The 17,002-nt window shown below is 34.9% G+C and overlaps 2 protein-coding genes across 3 annotated transcripts; one reads left to right on the top strand and one right to left on the bottom strand.

The window, feature by feature from the left end:
• The first annotated feature begins 2,903 nt into the window (after nucleotides 1-2,903).
• Nucleotides 2,904-9,832, top strand: LOC117323625 (protein YIPF4-like). 2 transcript variants are annotated; one of them, XM_033878945.1, is made up of 7 exons: nucleotides 2,904-3,074; nucleotides 4,047-4,215; nucleotides 4,616-4,787; nucleotides 6,114-6,191; nucleotides 6,563-6,676; nucleotides 7,648-9,548; nucleotides 9,655-9,832. In XM_033878945.1, exons 1-6 carry the CDS (start codon nucleotides 2,906-2,908, stop codon nucleotides 7,783-7,785), a joined length of 840 nt encoding a protein of 279 aa, XP_033734836.1. In that variant the 5' UTR covers nucleotides 2,904-2,905; the 3' UTR covers nucleotides 7,786-9,548; nucleotides 9,655-9,832. The 2 variants fall into 2 exon arrangements, with proteins under 2 accessions (XP_033734836.1, XP_033734837.1); XM_033878946.1 differs by having other exon boundaries at nucleotides 7,648-9,479.
• A 957-nt stretch (nucleotides 9,833-10,789) lies between these two features.
• Nucleotides 10,790-16,617, bottom strand: LOC117323626 (kelch-like protein 20). Its single transcript, XM_033878947.1, has 2 exons — nucleotides 16,544-16,617; nucleotides 10,790-15,681 (listed from the first exon to the last, which is right to left on the bottom strand). The coding sequence occupies exon 2, from the start codon at nucleotides 15,665-15,667 to the stop codon at nucleotides 13,733-13,735; it is 1,935 nt and encodes a 644-aa protein (XP_033734838.1). The 5' UTR covers nucleotides 15,668-15,681; nucleotides 16,544-16,617; the 3' UTR covers nucleotides 10,790-13,732.
• Nucleotides 16,618-17,002: the final 385 nt, after the last annotated feature.

A 17,002-nucleotide genomic window follows, 5' to 3' on the forward strand; every position in this document is an offset into this window, starting at 1 on the left:
TGATGTAACAAAGCTCCCTGGTTGTCAGAATTGCAAAATGCTTACGCTAACATTTAATAGCATTCAGGACATAAAAGATCAATGCCAAATGTATGCATTTTATATACAAAATTTGCAAGATATATGTATATATGAGAGGTTGAAGCAAATTCTAAATAGCACACAAAGCCTAGTTTTGATATTGAACGGTTTACACAAAATATGGGAAAAAAGAAAATAAATCCAAATAATTTCAAAAATGTTGTCAAATAAAAAAGATGCCAAATATATATATATACTAATATAGACTTAAAAACTTAATATAGACTTAAAAGTGTTTCGATAAGTTTAAAATGAGCTTTGATACAAAAACGTTAAGTCCTAAACATAGGAAACTTAAGTTAAAAGAAAAAAATAGAATAATTAAATAATATTTTTTGTAGGTTTAACTTTACTCTACTAAATGATTATTAACTTGATTCCGGTTTGGTGTCCCCCACCTCTCTTGTCTTGATCAATCAGTCTATTTGGTATTGTACCTTCAAAATAGAGCAAATTATTTTCTAAATTCTCCTTATTTTCTTCTGTTTATCTCATACCATTCCCTTTTACAATACATATTTATTTTATACAATTCAGATTATCTTTTTTATACTAAACAGATTATATTTTTGAATATGTCTCAAGTACACGTATTTGCTTTTTTTTGCAGTTAGACGTACACGTAAAGCCATTTCAGGTAAAAGTAGATTTCAATTAATTCCATGAGGAAAAGGGGTATCTGAAAGCTCTTTTACACACATGTCAGACAATCTAACAGCTATATTCAGATACGTGCTGAATGCAAACTATATAGCATTGTTAGATCTCATATCCCTTAAAATGTATTATCTTATTATATAAGATATGTTATCACAATAATATGCCGAAACACAATACAAAATAAAATTATGATTTAACTCATTCCATTATAACAATTATACACAACGAGATTTTTTTTCAAATATGTGTGTGTGTGTATTTCGGCACAAATTTCATGAAGCTTGTAGAAAAAATAATCTGATACCTTCTCAATTAAGAAAAGTAAAATAAGCGCCTATAATCATCTATTGTTAAACGTACATGTAGTCAATGAGCGAATAGTGAATATCTAAATTGCTCATTTAAATATGATTTAAAAGTTGGGCATAGTAACATTTAATTTTTTTTCTGGGGTCTGATCTAGTCCACCAGGGTGAAGTCTGATTTACATACAGTATCTGTTACTGTTAATCTTAAAATGAATTATAAAACATTAACCAAAACAACAAGTCCAGAGTTATATAATCATGCGCATAGAGTACAAAATTCACTATTGGAATTTTCCTCACTACATGACAGTTGGTAAAATGCAGAAATGAATCAATACTTTTAAGGAAATCGTTTGCTTTCAAACGTTAGGTGAACGTTACTATACGTATGATTAGGAATGTATTGAATATAATGAAACACAGCTTTCTGAACGCAGATAGACACAGAAATCTAATTTTCAAATGTACAGATTTTGATATTATCTATGTACCCTTTGTCTGATCTTCAATGAAATTAGTAAATTAATATATTTTTAAATAATTAGGTTTGCACACCAACGCTGTCACGAATGTTTTGCCTTATATATCCAGGCTGCTAAATAGTGGGATTAACGTCTCCAAACGAAACCAAGTGTGGTTTTCCTGGATTGCCTGGGTTGTCACTTGAATACGGTTCACTGGTAGTTAAGCTTCTGAACTCTGACCCCTATCTGAGAGAGTGTCCTAGGCTCGGCTATAACCGGAACAAGGACATTAATCCTCGTCAATCAACCCCTATCTGATTATCATTCCAACTTTTAATTAACTCTAGAACACATGTCGTGCTATGTTATGACCACCGGTACAGTTGAAAGATTCATTTATATCAAATTCAATTCGACTTTACTGGAACTTTTATAACTACAACTGTATTTTTATATATAAATGTATTTTACCTACACATACCGTAATGAAAACATCACCCATTGTCGCAATGATCATTCCAAAACGTCGTGTTACGGTAACGCGACTTAAATACAAGGTTGATCTCAGGTATTTGGTCTTGATTTCTTTCTTTTACAGCCCTTCCCACAGGAAAGGTATTGCTTTGCCCAATGAACTATGGTTATATGTACCAGAGACATATATATGTCTCTGTTATGTACGTATGGTTATTGAACACGTATTCGGACATGCATGTAAACGTGTTCCAAACGTGCAAAATAAGGTAAAGGCAACACAAATCATCATTATTAATGCTGTACAAGGCTCGTCGTTTCAAGAAAACATGACAACGTAACTATTCGGACATCGTTAAATGACGGACTTTTAAAATTGCCCAAACACTTAACTGCATATCATAATACGGTACTCATTCACCCCTCATTTCATTTCTCTGCATACACATACAAAATAACTTGGCTACGCGCATGGTATTATCACCAAAATGATTCAAACTGATATCATTCTGTTATCTGTGCTGTAACACAATAGTTCGTTCATTTATTCCACCAGCAGTTTTATATTATAAACACCAGCATTTAAACTATGCCGTTTATCTTTTTAAAAGATATTTCTTATTATTAATACTAACCAGTAGCAGAGATCTATATATAGGTCTCTGCCAGTAGGCTGTATACAAATCAATCTGTTTGGTACGGTCAAACCTCATAAATGAAGGCGTCTCTGTCGTCATTTTGTTTTCGGATTAATTTTGCATACAAATACTAATTTATTTGATCAAAATTTTCAATATATTGATAATTATTTGGAAGATTGATTTTTCCAAAATTAGACATTAGTTCACCGGTTAAAGTCTGGGGTTTTTTCATCCTGGTTTGTACGAAAGTATCTCTAATAATTCAGTGCTAGCCAAAATGGCGTCCATGGACACATCAAGATCCACATCATCAAATGATTATTCTTTAACTATGGATAATTTCCAGTCACAGCCACTTGGTTCAAGTGATTATAAGTCAAATGAGCCTGCTGTGTATACTCCATCAAATGACGAGTTTCAATTCGTACAACAATCACCAAATATCGGTAAACCATGACTATCACGACCTCTTACTGCTGTCAGTTGACTGTAATGTCCAGTAGAACTGCTGAATATATTTACAATGAAAAAAAAATCAGATATCTACATTTCTTTTTGTTTGGTAACATGAGTTAATGATATCTTATATATGTGATAGTAATCAGTTTCTTCTGACTATATTTTAACAGATTTTTTCAAGCGTGATACCAGAGACATATATAGATATATATGTCTCTGGTGACACTGACAGTACATGTAGGTAAATGTTTCTCTTCAAAACACACATGTAGTACAATGCAATTTTCTGTCTGGTGCAGGGGTCAGGAGAACCTCATTTAGTCATTGTAGTGTGATACTAATATGGGTACCCAGAACAGCCTTAAAGGGGAAAAGGTGAGATCGAAGGCGCCTTGCAAATACAGATGTATACGGAGAGCCTTGAAAAAGGATTATGAGTATAAGACTGTTCTGTAATGATACATGCCTTCTGCATTAACAGCAATGCAAGTGATGTAGATCTAAGTCAAATATACTGGTGAACAACCAGACATATCAGCTGCAAGAGAACACCGACCAATAGAACATCATTATAGTATTGCTAAAAATGTACTGTAAAACCACCACTCTTAATTAAGCTTGCTGTCTTATGTGCCACCTTCAAGCTTGGCACCTTTATTCCAATGACATTTAAATACAAGTTAGGAGGTTGTTAAAGTTTTGTGTGAAAGGCCATGCATGACATAAACCTAATAAGAAGGTCAGACAACTATATATTGTCATTAACAAATTAAACTTCAAGAAAAATTAATGGATGAACTTATATTTAACATAAAAAGGATATAATTACCAGTAGATAAAATGGCCTTTTTGCACATCAAAGGTTAAAAAAAAAGCATACACATATTAGATATATATTTATATTTTTTCTTTTACTGCAAGTATTCTGAAATATCTGTTTTATTACTGACTGACTGTAGCGGGAAACAGAGTTGAGGGTACAATGGATATGGCTGCAGAATTAGCACCATCAGACTCTGCATATGGAGTGCGACCTCGAGGAGCTGCATCACAATTTCTTGATAGAAAAGGTTTCTCCTGGCTGCTGGAAGAGGAGGATCTGGATGAGGAGGATAAACAACCACTCCTGTAAGTCATAAGGCTCAAGGCAGTCTCAATTATTCTGAAGTTTTATCTTCTTTTTTTTTTTTAATATCGATCTAGTGTTGATTAAGTACCAATATAAAAAGAGTCAGTGAAATATCAGAATGTTACAATGAAACTCTGTTGACATACAGCTCTTTGATTTTAATTTGGGATACTGATGTCAAAAAGATTTTTGATGAAATTTAGATGCAATGACACGAGTAAAACTAGTTGAGCTATGCATGTGTGCAGTGACATGTTATGTTATGTTAACTATGTCCTTCATATAATGTTGTATGGATTTAAAACAAAATTAAAACAAAGTTGAAATGTGACTGATATATCAATTACGGTTGTGCTCTGTATATGTTTAAAAATGCCAAGTATTGATTTCTTTTTGTAGAGAGGCACTTGATATAGACCTGAAGGATATTTATTACAAATTGAGGTGTGTGCTGTTTCCTCTGCCTCAGCTTGGCTTCAACAGACATGTAGTGAGGGAAAGCCCTGACTTCTGGGGACCACTGGTTGTCATCCTCCTGTACTCTCTAGTATCGTTGTATGGACAATTCAGGGTGAGAGCTTTTATTGTTACACAGATCATCAGATTTATATAGAAATATTTTAAATATTTAAAAACGGTTATATTAATATACATGTACAAGACAATCAACAAATATGATTTATGCTTCATTGTCAATCTATATATGCCATATTAAATGAATGAGAGGATGGTGGAAGCCATCTTGGGACCTAATTTAAATCTACTGAAAAAATATGTCACTTGTATACTTATCTTATATTTATGGGTGGTTTGTGGTATATACTTGTACGTTAGATGAGATATAAGGTATGTTATACATTGGTATTGCCCCTCTCTTGTTACAGGTGGTATATTTATTGGTATTTCTCCTGTTGTTACAAGTGGTATATGTTATACATTGGTATTTCCTCTGTTGTTACAGGTGGTATATGTTATACAATGGTATTTCCCCTGTTGTTACAGGTGGTATATGTTATACATTGGTCTTTTGTAACTTTTGAAAAAAAACTTACGAGTGTGAAATAAATTCCATATCCAAAAATCATGAGTCGTGTGACCTGTTTCCACCACAATAATATCGGCTTGAATCAAAGGGAAACGTTGCCAAGTCTTATTTCGCATATACCAAAAAGATGTACAGATGACGGCCAGGACCAAGTGATGGGATGTCATTCGATTATTGATGATGTCAATTACAATTGCAGTTTGTGTCAAAGTTCGAATTCTTGACCAATAAAAAGACCGGAAGGTCATATTCCACTAGTGGGGTATTACATATACTTATCCAACAGTCTGGCCATTTATACAATCGCTTGAGAGTGGAATAATACAGGGTATTGTGGTAGAAATTGATATTTGTTACAGGCAGTATATGTTATACCTTTGTAGTGGAATTGGATGTGGTCAATCATCGGCAACCAGGTAGCTCAGTGGTAGAGTGCCCGTCTAGAGTTCGGAGGGTCCCGGGTTCGAAGCCCCGTTCTGGCTGCTACATTTTCTGCTTCTTCTGTTACACATTGGTATTTCCCCTGTTGTTACAGGTGATATATATATGTTATACACTGTAATTGTTCTCTGTTGTTACAGGTGATATAATATATATGTTATACACTATTCTTCATTGTTACAGGTGATATAGATATGTTATACACTGGTATTTTCTCCATTGTTACAGGTGATATAATATATATGTTATACATTGGTATTTCCCCAGTTGTTACAGGTGATATATATATATGTTATACACTATTCTTCATTGTTACAGGTGATATAGATATGTTATACACTGGTATTTTCTCCATTGTTACAGGTGATATAATATATATGTTATACATTGGTATTTCCCCTGTTGTTACAGGTAGTATCCTGGATCATCACCATCTGGATATGTGGCTCCCTTATTATATTTTTATTAGCCAGGATGCTTGGGGGTGAAGTAAGTATTTGTGGGCCAAAACTGATACATGTAGTACTGTATTGACAATTTTTGAAATTTAACAAAGATTTATGAAGTTGTATATATCATCATAGTAGCAAACTTCACACTGAAAAACATATCTAGGCCAGTTTAAAATTTTATAGATTTATATATCGTAAGGAAATATGAAAGTGGTATTTATTAAATTATACAGCATTTTGTGATTATTCATCAATGAATACCTAAAAGTTGTGACTTGCCAAACTTCATCAAATGATTCTGCTAGCATCCACTGGAGTCTGGTCACTGTTGTCTGAAATAATTTTGTTTGTGTATTAGTGGGACATCATGCTAGCTTCCATGTTAGATGTAATGTTACTGTATTACAGGTGAGCTACTCACAGTGTCTCGGTGTGATTGGTTACTCTGTCCTACCGTTGGTTATCACAGCCTCAATTCTTCCCCTGTTTAGATCTCTACACTACCTAGGCCTGCTAATCAAGGTAAGTACAGTCAAACCTGCTCCAACAATCACCTACCAAATATATAATGTTTATCATGGCAAGGAAGTGAGCTGCTGAATCTTCACTCTTAAATATTTACATTCTGTGTGACAGTCTCCCATTACTCCTGTGTTAAACCAGATGGTATTGATCACTGTATAAATGCAGCCCAGATCACACGACGTCATTTCCGTCAGCATCAAAAAACGTTTGGCAATGCGTGAATGGGTGAATCTAACCTAGCAAGGATTTCGAACAATCGCGTAAATATGACCTCATTTGGGTGCTTTGTTGTTCATAGTCCCGCTGAGGCTTTGTATTACACATCAATTTGAATGCCAACCAAGCACTACAATGATATCGATTTCACATGCGCCGTTCTATCAATTGAACAAACAGGGGAATAGCTGAACTTAAACCCCAGATTTAGCAAAGAGAAAGTGAAGTTTAACGTATCTTAATGTAAATATAACAATTAAATGCTTGGTCGATTGTATTTATTGGCAAGATCAATGCAATCTGGGTGACAGATAAATAGAATGATGCCCACCCGTTAGGGCGTCATGAATATTTATCTGTCACCCAGATTGCATTGATCTTGCCAATAAATATAATCTACCAGGCGTTTAATTGTTAAATAATATCAAAATTATGAAATTTTCTTTTTATACCCCTGCCATGAAATAGGGAGACATCTCTTTTATATTGGTAGATTGATGGATTGTTTTCTGGGATAATTGCCTCGTCAACAGTCAAGATTAGTTTGATAAGGGTCTCCTTATAGAAGCTGGTGGCTACCTCACTGAGCAACATACAGAAGGCCCATCACATGATTTATAGGGGCAATTGGGGTAAAGTGTTTCGCCCAAGAACACAGCTACAACAGCACATGATGTATTAGACTTGATGTGGTTGCCACAACTCAGTGGCATGCTTTAGGTGTTAATACATAACTATCATTATATTTACAGCTGTGTGGTGTAGTATGGGCGGCATATAGTGCTGGTACATTACTGTGTGTCCAGGAACTCCAACACAAGCGGCCTCTCCTTCTCTACCCAGTTTTCCTCCTCTACATCTATTTCCTGTCTCTCTACACCGGTGCCTGAACCTCATCATCATCAACATGTGAATCATTTTGTATGAATTTGGAACTCTGTTACTCCACCAGCATCTTCCTGGATTCATACATCGAACGACTCTACACATGATTCTAGGCCTAAAATACAACATCAAGACGACTCCCAGATCACCGTATAGGACGGTGGGATACAAATAGTAACACATGGCAGTCATAATCTCATGAATAAATCCGTGTCGACATGATAATAATAGGTTAATATTATCTGGATATATTGTACTTGGAAGAATGTGTTACATTTTGTGTTTGAAATTGTTGTGTATGTGATGAAACAGGATAATTTTGATTGCATACTGTATAGTGTTAAATTTCACGGGACTAGTATTTCAGTTGTCCCAGCAATCAACATGTTTTACAATATTTATTTAAATATTAAGACATTGCTTTTTATTTTTTTGAATTGGCAATTTATCATTAATATATATATTTTTGATCATGTTGCATGAAATCATAATCTACCACAGTGCATACTAAAACAGGTGCGTAACAAGGCTGCCCAATATCAATGTGCAAGCCTAATCACTGCATAATTATGGAAAATTAATAACATTAGGCTTGATAAGCTTCATCTAGTGACAATGTAACGCAAGTGTAAATATTTGTGTATATAAATACTCCCTAGGTATTTATTTTCCCACTAGAATTAATGACGGTGAGTGAAATTAAAATGACGGTGAGTGAAATTAAATTCCTCCCTAATATTACCATCTATAATGTAGATAGAACCATCCGTGAACAAAATCTTGAGGGATAAATCTGAGTATTGCCCAATGAAAGCAAATTTGTGTCTGGAAAACCCTGACCAAACCTTCCTGAAAGGTTAACTACATTTTCAGGTTAAAATGTATTTCTTAGTTCAACAAGTTGTCTAGTTCATATAGCAGAACGACCTTGGATGTATGGGAGAAAGGGAGTGTCAGCCATATCTGTGATATCAAGAAGCTGCTGGAGCTTCTCACACATACTTTAGTCAGTCAATTTTGTTGTAGACTGGGGCAGTCACAAAAATGTTACAACTCACATGATCATAGAGTCTGTCTACAACAAGATTGTTATAGTATGATTATCTTATGGATGAAGTAACTTGTTCAAAGGATTCATATCAAGACTTCATTAAATCAGATATAATTTATGCTTGGTACATTGTAAATTAGACCTTTGATTGATAATAAAATTTACATGTAAAGGTACATAGAGATCTCTACATTGTGCTGTGGACTAATGTTGCTGGTACAATATTTGTTTACATATCTTTGGAGTGTCGGTTATGTAATGACTTTCTAAAGGGAAAACAAACTTTGTATATAATGTTAAATAAGAATTTAAGGGAATATATACTTAACAATGATATGCAAATAATATATAAATAGCATCATGTTTATACATATTGTCAATGCAAATTATTGTCACAAAAAGTTATTTTATCGTAGAAAATGTTTTAATTGTTTTATAATAAAACTAAGTGTGCATATATATAGAAAACTTCTGATCATGTGACCAGGTAACTATTGATCATGTGACCAGGTAACTATTGATCATGTGACCTGGTAACTATTGATCATGTGACCAGGTAACTATTGATCATGTGACCAGGTAACTATTGATCATGTGACCTGGTAACTAATGATCATGTGACCAGGTAACTATTGATCATGTGACCAGGTAACTGTTTATCGTGTGACCAGGTAACTATTGATCGTGTGACCAGGTAACTATTGATCATGTGACCAGGTAATTATTGATCATGTGACCAGGTAAATATTGACCGTGTGAGCCGGTAACTATTGATCATGTGATAATTTAACTATTGCTCAGTAACTGTTGATCATGTGACCAGGTAACTAATGATCATGTGACCAGGTAACTGTTGATCGTGTGACCAGGTAACTATTGATCGTGTGATCAGGTAACTATTGATCATGTGACCAGGTAACTATTGATTGTGTGACCAGGTAACTATTGATCATGTGACCTGGTAACTATTGATCATGTGACCAGGTAACTATTGATCATGTGACCAGGTAACTATTGATCATGTGACCAGGTAACTATTGATTGTGTGACCAGGTAACTGTTGATTGTGTGACCAGGTAACTATTGATCATGTGACCAGGAAAATATTGATCATGTGATAAAGTAACTATTGATCATGTGATAGGGTAACTATTGATCATGTGACCAGGTAACTATTGATCGTGTGACGAGGTAACTATTGATCATGACATCTGGTAACTATTGATTATGTGACCAGGAAACTATTGATCATGTGATCAGGAAACTATTGATCATGTGATCAGGTAACTATTGATCATGTGACCAGGTAACTATTGATCATGTGATAGGTAACTAGCAATCATGTGACCAGGTAACAAGCTGATCATCGAGACATTGTCCTTTAATTTGTATATACAAATGTATTATTATTTGCAGATTCTAGAATATGTATATACATTTACATGTATAATTATATGTGTGTATTAAATTTGGGACTCACATCAATTTTTATTTTGTTAATTGTTTTTGTTTAGCTCGGTTGTCTGAATGACATGTGAGCTTATGACATGGTGGGGCATCCGTCATAAACTTTTCTCTTAAACTTCCAGCTTTGTTTTGGACTTTGATGGAACTTAAATTAGAAGTGACCTTGATTTGACCTTAGAATGCAGACATGTTGTATTTTGACCTAAATGAGAAGTCCTATATTTTAATGTTTCTCTTCCAGCACTGATGATACAATACAGTCACCAATATTAGAACAAAATTACATAAGCGGTATTGATATTAACATACAGTTGATTACATACATATTGACCACGGAGATCATTAACTTCATGTAATATGTAAATAACAAAATCAAATTTATACTCGCACAGTTCTGCATATAAGTTTCATTGGTTTATATGCAGTGTGAATGACATGTAAATATGAATCAACATAATGTTCTGACAGCATATTCATAACAAACAAAGATATTTCATCAAATTGTTTTATTTTATCACAAATGAGACGTTTTTGTGGAATGTATTACATACAAGTATGAGATATTCTGAGACAAGAACATGGAGACACAAAATATAATATCACATAAACAATTTTTCTTTTTAAAAAAGAGAATTCTTAACCTGTCATTAATTTGTATAATGTATAAGTCATGGATCCATCATACATAATTAAAACCACAACATATAAAAGTTGATATGATTCTGTGATGTTGTTACGATACAAAGGGTTATAAAAATTTCATTCAAATTGCAACATACAAGACATGAAACAGAATAGCTGGTCAGTATGTATTGGAGGTGGCTTAAAGAAACAATATCAACTTTTGTAATCCGGTATAAAATATACATTCACAACCATAATTGAAAACGAATTTCATTAACAATAGATCAGTTTCATATTCAACACACTCAAGTTCTATACAAAATTTATGCATATCATATGATTTTCATATCTGCCATAATTGTAAATATAAATGCAATATTGTTTTTGAAATTGATAAATGTTTGTTATTATATGAAACTTAAGCTTTACTATCTGCCCATCCTCAGCTTATGTCATTCATTGTTATACAGTCAGCTTTTGGGGAGAGGAGAGAACTCTCCTGTTCAATATCATTGCAGAAATTCATACAATCCAGACATGTTACCAGCTTGTATGAGGAGTTTCTCTTATTGTTATTTATAAACCACTGGTATCAAAAATAAAGCAAATGCTGATTGTATTGAAATACACTATACAAAATTGTGACAACAGTTTATGTATTAAGGGTTAAAATATGTCAGAATATGAGGTAAAAAACTATAATATACTGATCTATATATTTACAACAATTTAGTAAAAATAATGGCAGACCTTAGTTCATCTTTTTACTCTTGTGTAACAAATATTGACATTATGAATCTATATAGGATTGTACATTTATAACAAAATTCTCAATATTAACCTCGCATCGTAAATTTCCACGTTTACAGTACCTTAAATATGTCTTAATTTCATACGGGATTTCATGAAACAAATCTTAGAATGTTTAATTTTGCAAGCCTTGGTAAGCAATAAAATACAATTTTGAGACAAGTTTTATAAAATCCATAGGAAATTAAGACATATTTAAGGTACTATAAACATCGTTTACGCGACTGGGGAAATCTGCGCTATTTCCCTTTGATCACGAAAATTTCCCTCTTGTGTATTATTTGGATATCATTTTGCGTAATCTTGAACTACAAATGAAGGTGGATCGATCACGTATCGAAACATTACATATCGAAATTGCGAAAATTAACCCCCCACAAAAATAACAACGTTTAAAGTACTTATCATGTTACAGTTGTTCGATACCAGTTACCAATTAAGACAAATTTAAGATACTTTTTTTCATGTGAGAAAACTTATATTTTGACAGATTTTAATCAAAGGCAGCCATTTTGCTGTGCCATTTCCAATTATGACGTAATTGTTCATGACATCACAATCAATTTCTGACTGGCACAACCAATAAAACACACACTCCATGGTATATTACAATAGTGACATATACTAAAATATTACATAGGTGCATTCAATGGATTACAGGACAATTATGTAAATATAATTTATGTCAAATAGAGTTTCTAAATAGAACTGTTATTCCCAACAATACAGTGCATCCTATGTTGCTGTAGTGTGTGGATTCTACCAGAAGACTGGTGTAACCTAGGGTTCTTTCCTTTGACCAAATCTTGGAGGTCAAGCACTGATCAATCATAAGGAGGTTAGATCACACACAAGTACAAATATATACATCATAGAAAAACATGCATTGGATGCTGTTTTGTTTGCCATCTCTGCAGAAATATCAAAATTAAACTTTATTTATTTTACAACAATTTCAAAACAAGTTTTATCAACTTATTTTAATCACTCTTGTTGGCCCCTATAGAAGCGTGTGAAGGGTAATGTAGGAATAACACTATTTAGGGCCTTGTAGCACAGGGGTACACATATACCTCAAATATATAGCGATGAACACATACAGATATAAAACTTACTCAAAAACAAGGAAAACAATTACATTATATGTATTGGCTTTCTGAAACTATTGGGACATTTTTTTCAGTTAAAGTTTCCGTATGTCAATTTTGAATGTCAAATGATTTAGAATGTTACATGTAGGTCAGGGCATGCATGGTTTGATAATACGACAGGTGATCATGATTGAGGTTTTATAATGATATGCATGGGTTGATTTCTTATCTTTTTCATCTGTTTCAACTGGATGAAAAAAAAAGAAAAGAAAAAAAAAGAGAAATGTTTAATATAGAGGCTGACTTCTAAATCATTTGGCACATTTAGATTTCAGGGGTCCAGTCAGACATGTCTGCCTGAAATTAATCAGCTAGCTTTTACACAAAATATGAGGTCAAATTGCATATTATATATGCATTTTCTAAAGTGGTATACTATCTGGATTATTTTCATATATATATGTCAAGTAGTAATAACGACAGTACAGACAAGTAAATTGTTGAATTTCCCGAGGCAATCTGCTCTTTTATCAAGACAAGTAAATTACAAACGATCACATATAGACATAGAACATGGAACAGTTACATAAATATAGTGGGTATAATCGCATCCAACAAACATCTCTTTGTTAGGATCCAGTACCTATATTGGATTATACTGTCCTTATTACTTACTAGACCCTATATATATATATACAGTAAGCCTTACAAGCACATATACATGTTTAATGTTTATATCTCTTTGAAATAAAATAACGGCGTTTACATGTAGCTCTACCTGTGGCATTATCATCCCAATTCTGGTAAAGGTGTATTATCTCTATGTTATGGTTTTCTGTGCTGACTGCATTGTTTCAACCAGATACCAGAAAGCTGCCAAGGTGTGGCACATTAACTGTGGTAATGTGACTATGTGTCTACCTCGGGACGGAACAGTTGTAATAGCTTTCTGGTATGGAGCTTGGCTGCAATACAGCTGTAGTTTCTGGTGTCACAAAGGGATTGTTCTATAATGTCCCACTGACCACGACTAAAGTCGAGCCGACACACAATGTTGCGATATGTTGGATGTGTAAGCCGTGAACTCTCGCTCATGCCACAGGCATACAATGCCATATTTACAACAGCGAGTCCCACATTATACATAGCCTCTGGAAGTTCAGGGCCTGGACGCCACTGGTTGTTCGCTATGCTGAATATCTCTACAGACTTGAGAGCTTGTCTGTTGATAGTGTGAGAATTTTGGGAATAAATCTGACCACCGGCAACGTAGATTTCCTCATCCACAACACATGCACCAAAATTAAACCTTGGAGTAAGCATTCCAGACCTGGTGATCCACTGGCCTTCGACAGGATGGTACATGACAACAAGGTTATGGGCTCCAACACCTGTGCGCCCACCTAGGAGGAATATGTGCTCCTCATGGACAACACATGCAAGGTCTACCAATGAGGTAGGGAGCATGCCCTGATAGCTCCACCGATTCTTGTTGATGTCGTACACTTCGATGATTTCAGTCGGATGTTGATTCTCTGTCAGACCCCCAAAACAGTATATCTTTCCACCCAAGGAAGCCAAAGAAAAGTTTGATTTGGGGAATAACATGGGTGACAAGGCCACCCACTTGTTGTGATCATTGTCATAGCGATAAAAATCTTTACTCACAACTCTTTCTTCAAATTCATCTAATGAATCATCGGAGTCGAAATGCTCACAACTGTCCGAGTGATAAATATAGTTACCACCCCCAGCAAACAGGGCGTTTTTCTCTGTGACAACACCAGCCAGACTTTCCACATAAAAATCTCCACATCTGCTAGCAACAGGGGCCATGAAATAAGCCTCTCTTGTCAAGGGTTTGTAGCAGTTGATGTAAGGTCGTTGGTTCTCGGTTCCTCCTAGAAGCAACATACAGTGATCTGGCTTTATCATGCCAGAGCGCAATGCCAAAGAGAAGGTGCTCTCCCCCTGATAGGAATGTGGATTGATTTCATACTCCTTCAGATCTTGTAGAAGAGAAACACAATGGTGATCATTAAGAATTAAATTGCTTTTCATCACCCTTTCTTGCATGAAACGTAAAGAAATGAGACCAAAGCGAACTTTTGTCATTAACTGTCCCAGAAAACCTGCCCGTCCCTCCTGTGCGCCAACCCAAGCTAATATAGCTTCAAATACAACGTCTTCTTTGTCAACATTAAGTTCATCACTGGCAACAATTTCTGTTACTTTATCCAGAGGAAGCCGTAAAAACTCCTCACACTGATGAACATCCATGAAGTTCTTTTCGATATGTTCCCTAGCTTTAACCTGGAGTGAGAGGCAGCTATGAGCCTGGGCAAAGCAGTATATACCTACACAGTTACTGTTGTCCAGCTGCGTCTCCAGGAACCTAGCACAGGCCTTCTGGACAGGAATAATCTGAAACATGGAAGCTGCTGCCAGCAAGTTTTGTACATTTTGTTGACAAATATCCAGAGACCCTGTGTAAGCATAGGACACAACCTGGTTAACAGATTCAAAGTCAATTTCAAACAGTTCCACTTCATCCTTTCTGCTCTCATTCAGGTCCAGCGTGAACATGGCTTTGAAGTAGGGGCTAGCAGCTGCCAACACCACACGATGAGTAGGTAGCTTATGGCCATCTACACTCAGGGTCACATCTGTTAACAGGCCATCATCATACAGCGACTTCATCTCCTTCAGGAACTGCGAACTATGGACATCATTGTGGAACACCATGGAATCCATGCTGTTGTAGAAGACATTGTAGTCTACACTCTCACTCTCAGACAGCCAGGAGTCTGGACTGCCTTGTCCAAAGGGTTCACAAACAGACATCAGGCATGTCTTGTCTACAACACAGAAACACAACATCAGGATTAGGTCATAAAAACATACCAAAACAATCTACAGACAAAGGAAGAGTGAGGCCCAGCAGAAAGTGATTGTCGATGCACTGTGTTCCTGTTCACACTTAGAAATGCATCTGTACATGTAAGTATTGTAACGCACCCCTGTGCACAGACTTATACATGATAAGTGGTATTAATTAATATCCTGTCTGTGTCGGGTTTGAAATCAGAGACTTTTACCTATTTCTCAACAATGCTACTGATAGCTAGACATTAAATATATATTATCAATCAATATTATCTTATAAAATTTATAATTACATAGGTGTGATATGCCCTACCAGTAAACTAATATTGAATTGCTGGTTACCCCAATATAAAATCATACTGTTATTATTAACCAATTTTTATTTATCTTATTCATGTGACAACAGAGGAAAACGTACAGCTTAGCCTATATCATCATCATAAAACTAGAGTGTTTGCCAATGCAGTAGCTATATATATATAGGCCTACTCAGTACAATGCGTGCATTATGTATTGCATTGGCAACAACCAGGATAAAGTGAGCCAAACTGTCGTTCACTCTGTCTAAATAATAAGACCTTAACTTAAATATGCGAGTACAACTTTATTATGAGTGTTGGACTGTAGTGCTGCTGGAAGAAAGTCCATCAAACTGTCTGACTGGACAGTGAAAGGCCTCTGTCTGTTGTTATCACGTTTCCGTTGTCATCACACGAATACTACAGCGAGTAGCACGCATTCTAATGTGGTTCGACAAATTTTAAAACTCGTTGCCGAAGAGAAGAACTTGACCACATTGCATTCTACCAACATGAATATATATATACTACTTACATTACTCTGTGGAGTAACGGTTTGATCGCTGTCTTGTTTACATCAGATGTCAACACACAATCAAGGACGATAACTCTTAAATCTTTGGTGACCGGATGTCGAGTATTTTAAGGTGTCCTACCCCGTAAATATTGATGAATTATCCGTAATGATTTTCGCACAAAAATCGTCACAATTATAAACTCGACTATGACATGCTAATGACGAAATAAATGCAACGTTTCTGTTTGACATGGTTTCCTATGTCTTATTTCATACAGGAACATATAATGTAAATTCTAAGAATGTAGGACACACTAGACCATTTCTGAAATAAATACTGACATATATATATATATATTTCTTCAATAAGTGAGGTGGGACTCTTACATAGATATATTCCTATCTCCATCATCAATGAAATAAATCTGTTACCAGGGTTCATGAGATATGCGAATTCTTTAACCTTGACTAAATGAC

The sequence above is a fragment of the Pecten maximus genome, chromosome 3 (assembly GCF_902652985.1).
Source record: "Pecten maximus chromosome 3, xPecMax1.1, whole genome shotgun sequence".
NCBI lineage: Eukaryota > Metazoa > Mollusca > Bivalvia > Pectinida > Pectinidae > Pecten > Pecten maximus.

Bases quoted from the DNA above. Each gene is read 5' to 3' on its own strand.
- LOC117323625 (XM_033878945.1), top strand. From the start codon at position 2,906: ATGGCGTCCATGGACACATCAAGATCCACATCATCAAATGATTATTCT. The intron at 3,075-4,046 runs GTAAACCATGAC...GACTGACTGTAG, and splicing joins ACAACAATCACCAAATATCG to CGGGAAACAGAGTTGAGGGT. The intron at 4,216-4,615 runs GTAAGTCATAAG...TTCTTTTTGTAG, and splicing joins GAGGATAAACAACCACTCCT to AGAGGCACTTGATATAGACC.
- LOC117323626 (XM_033878947.1), bottom strand. From the start codon at position 15,667: ATGTCTGTTTGTGAACCCTTTGGACAAGGCAGTCCAGACTCCTGGCTG.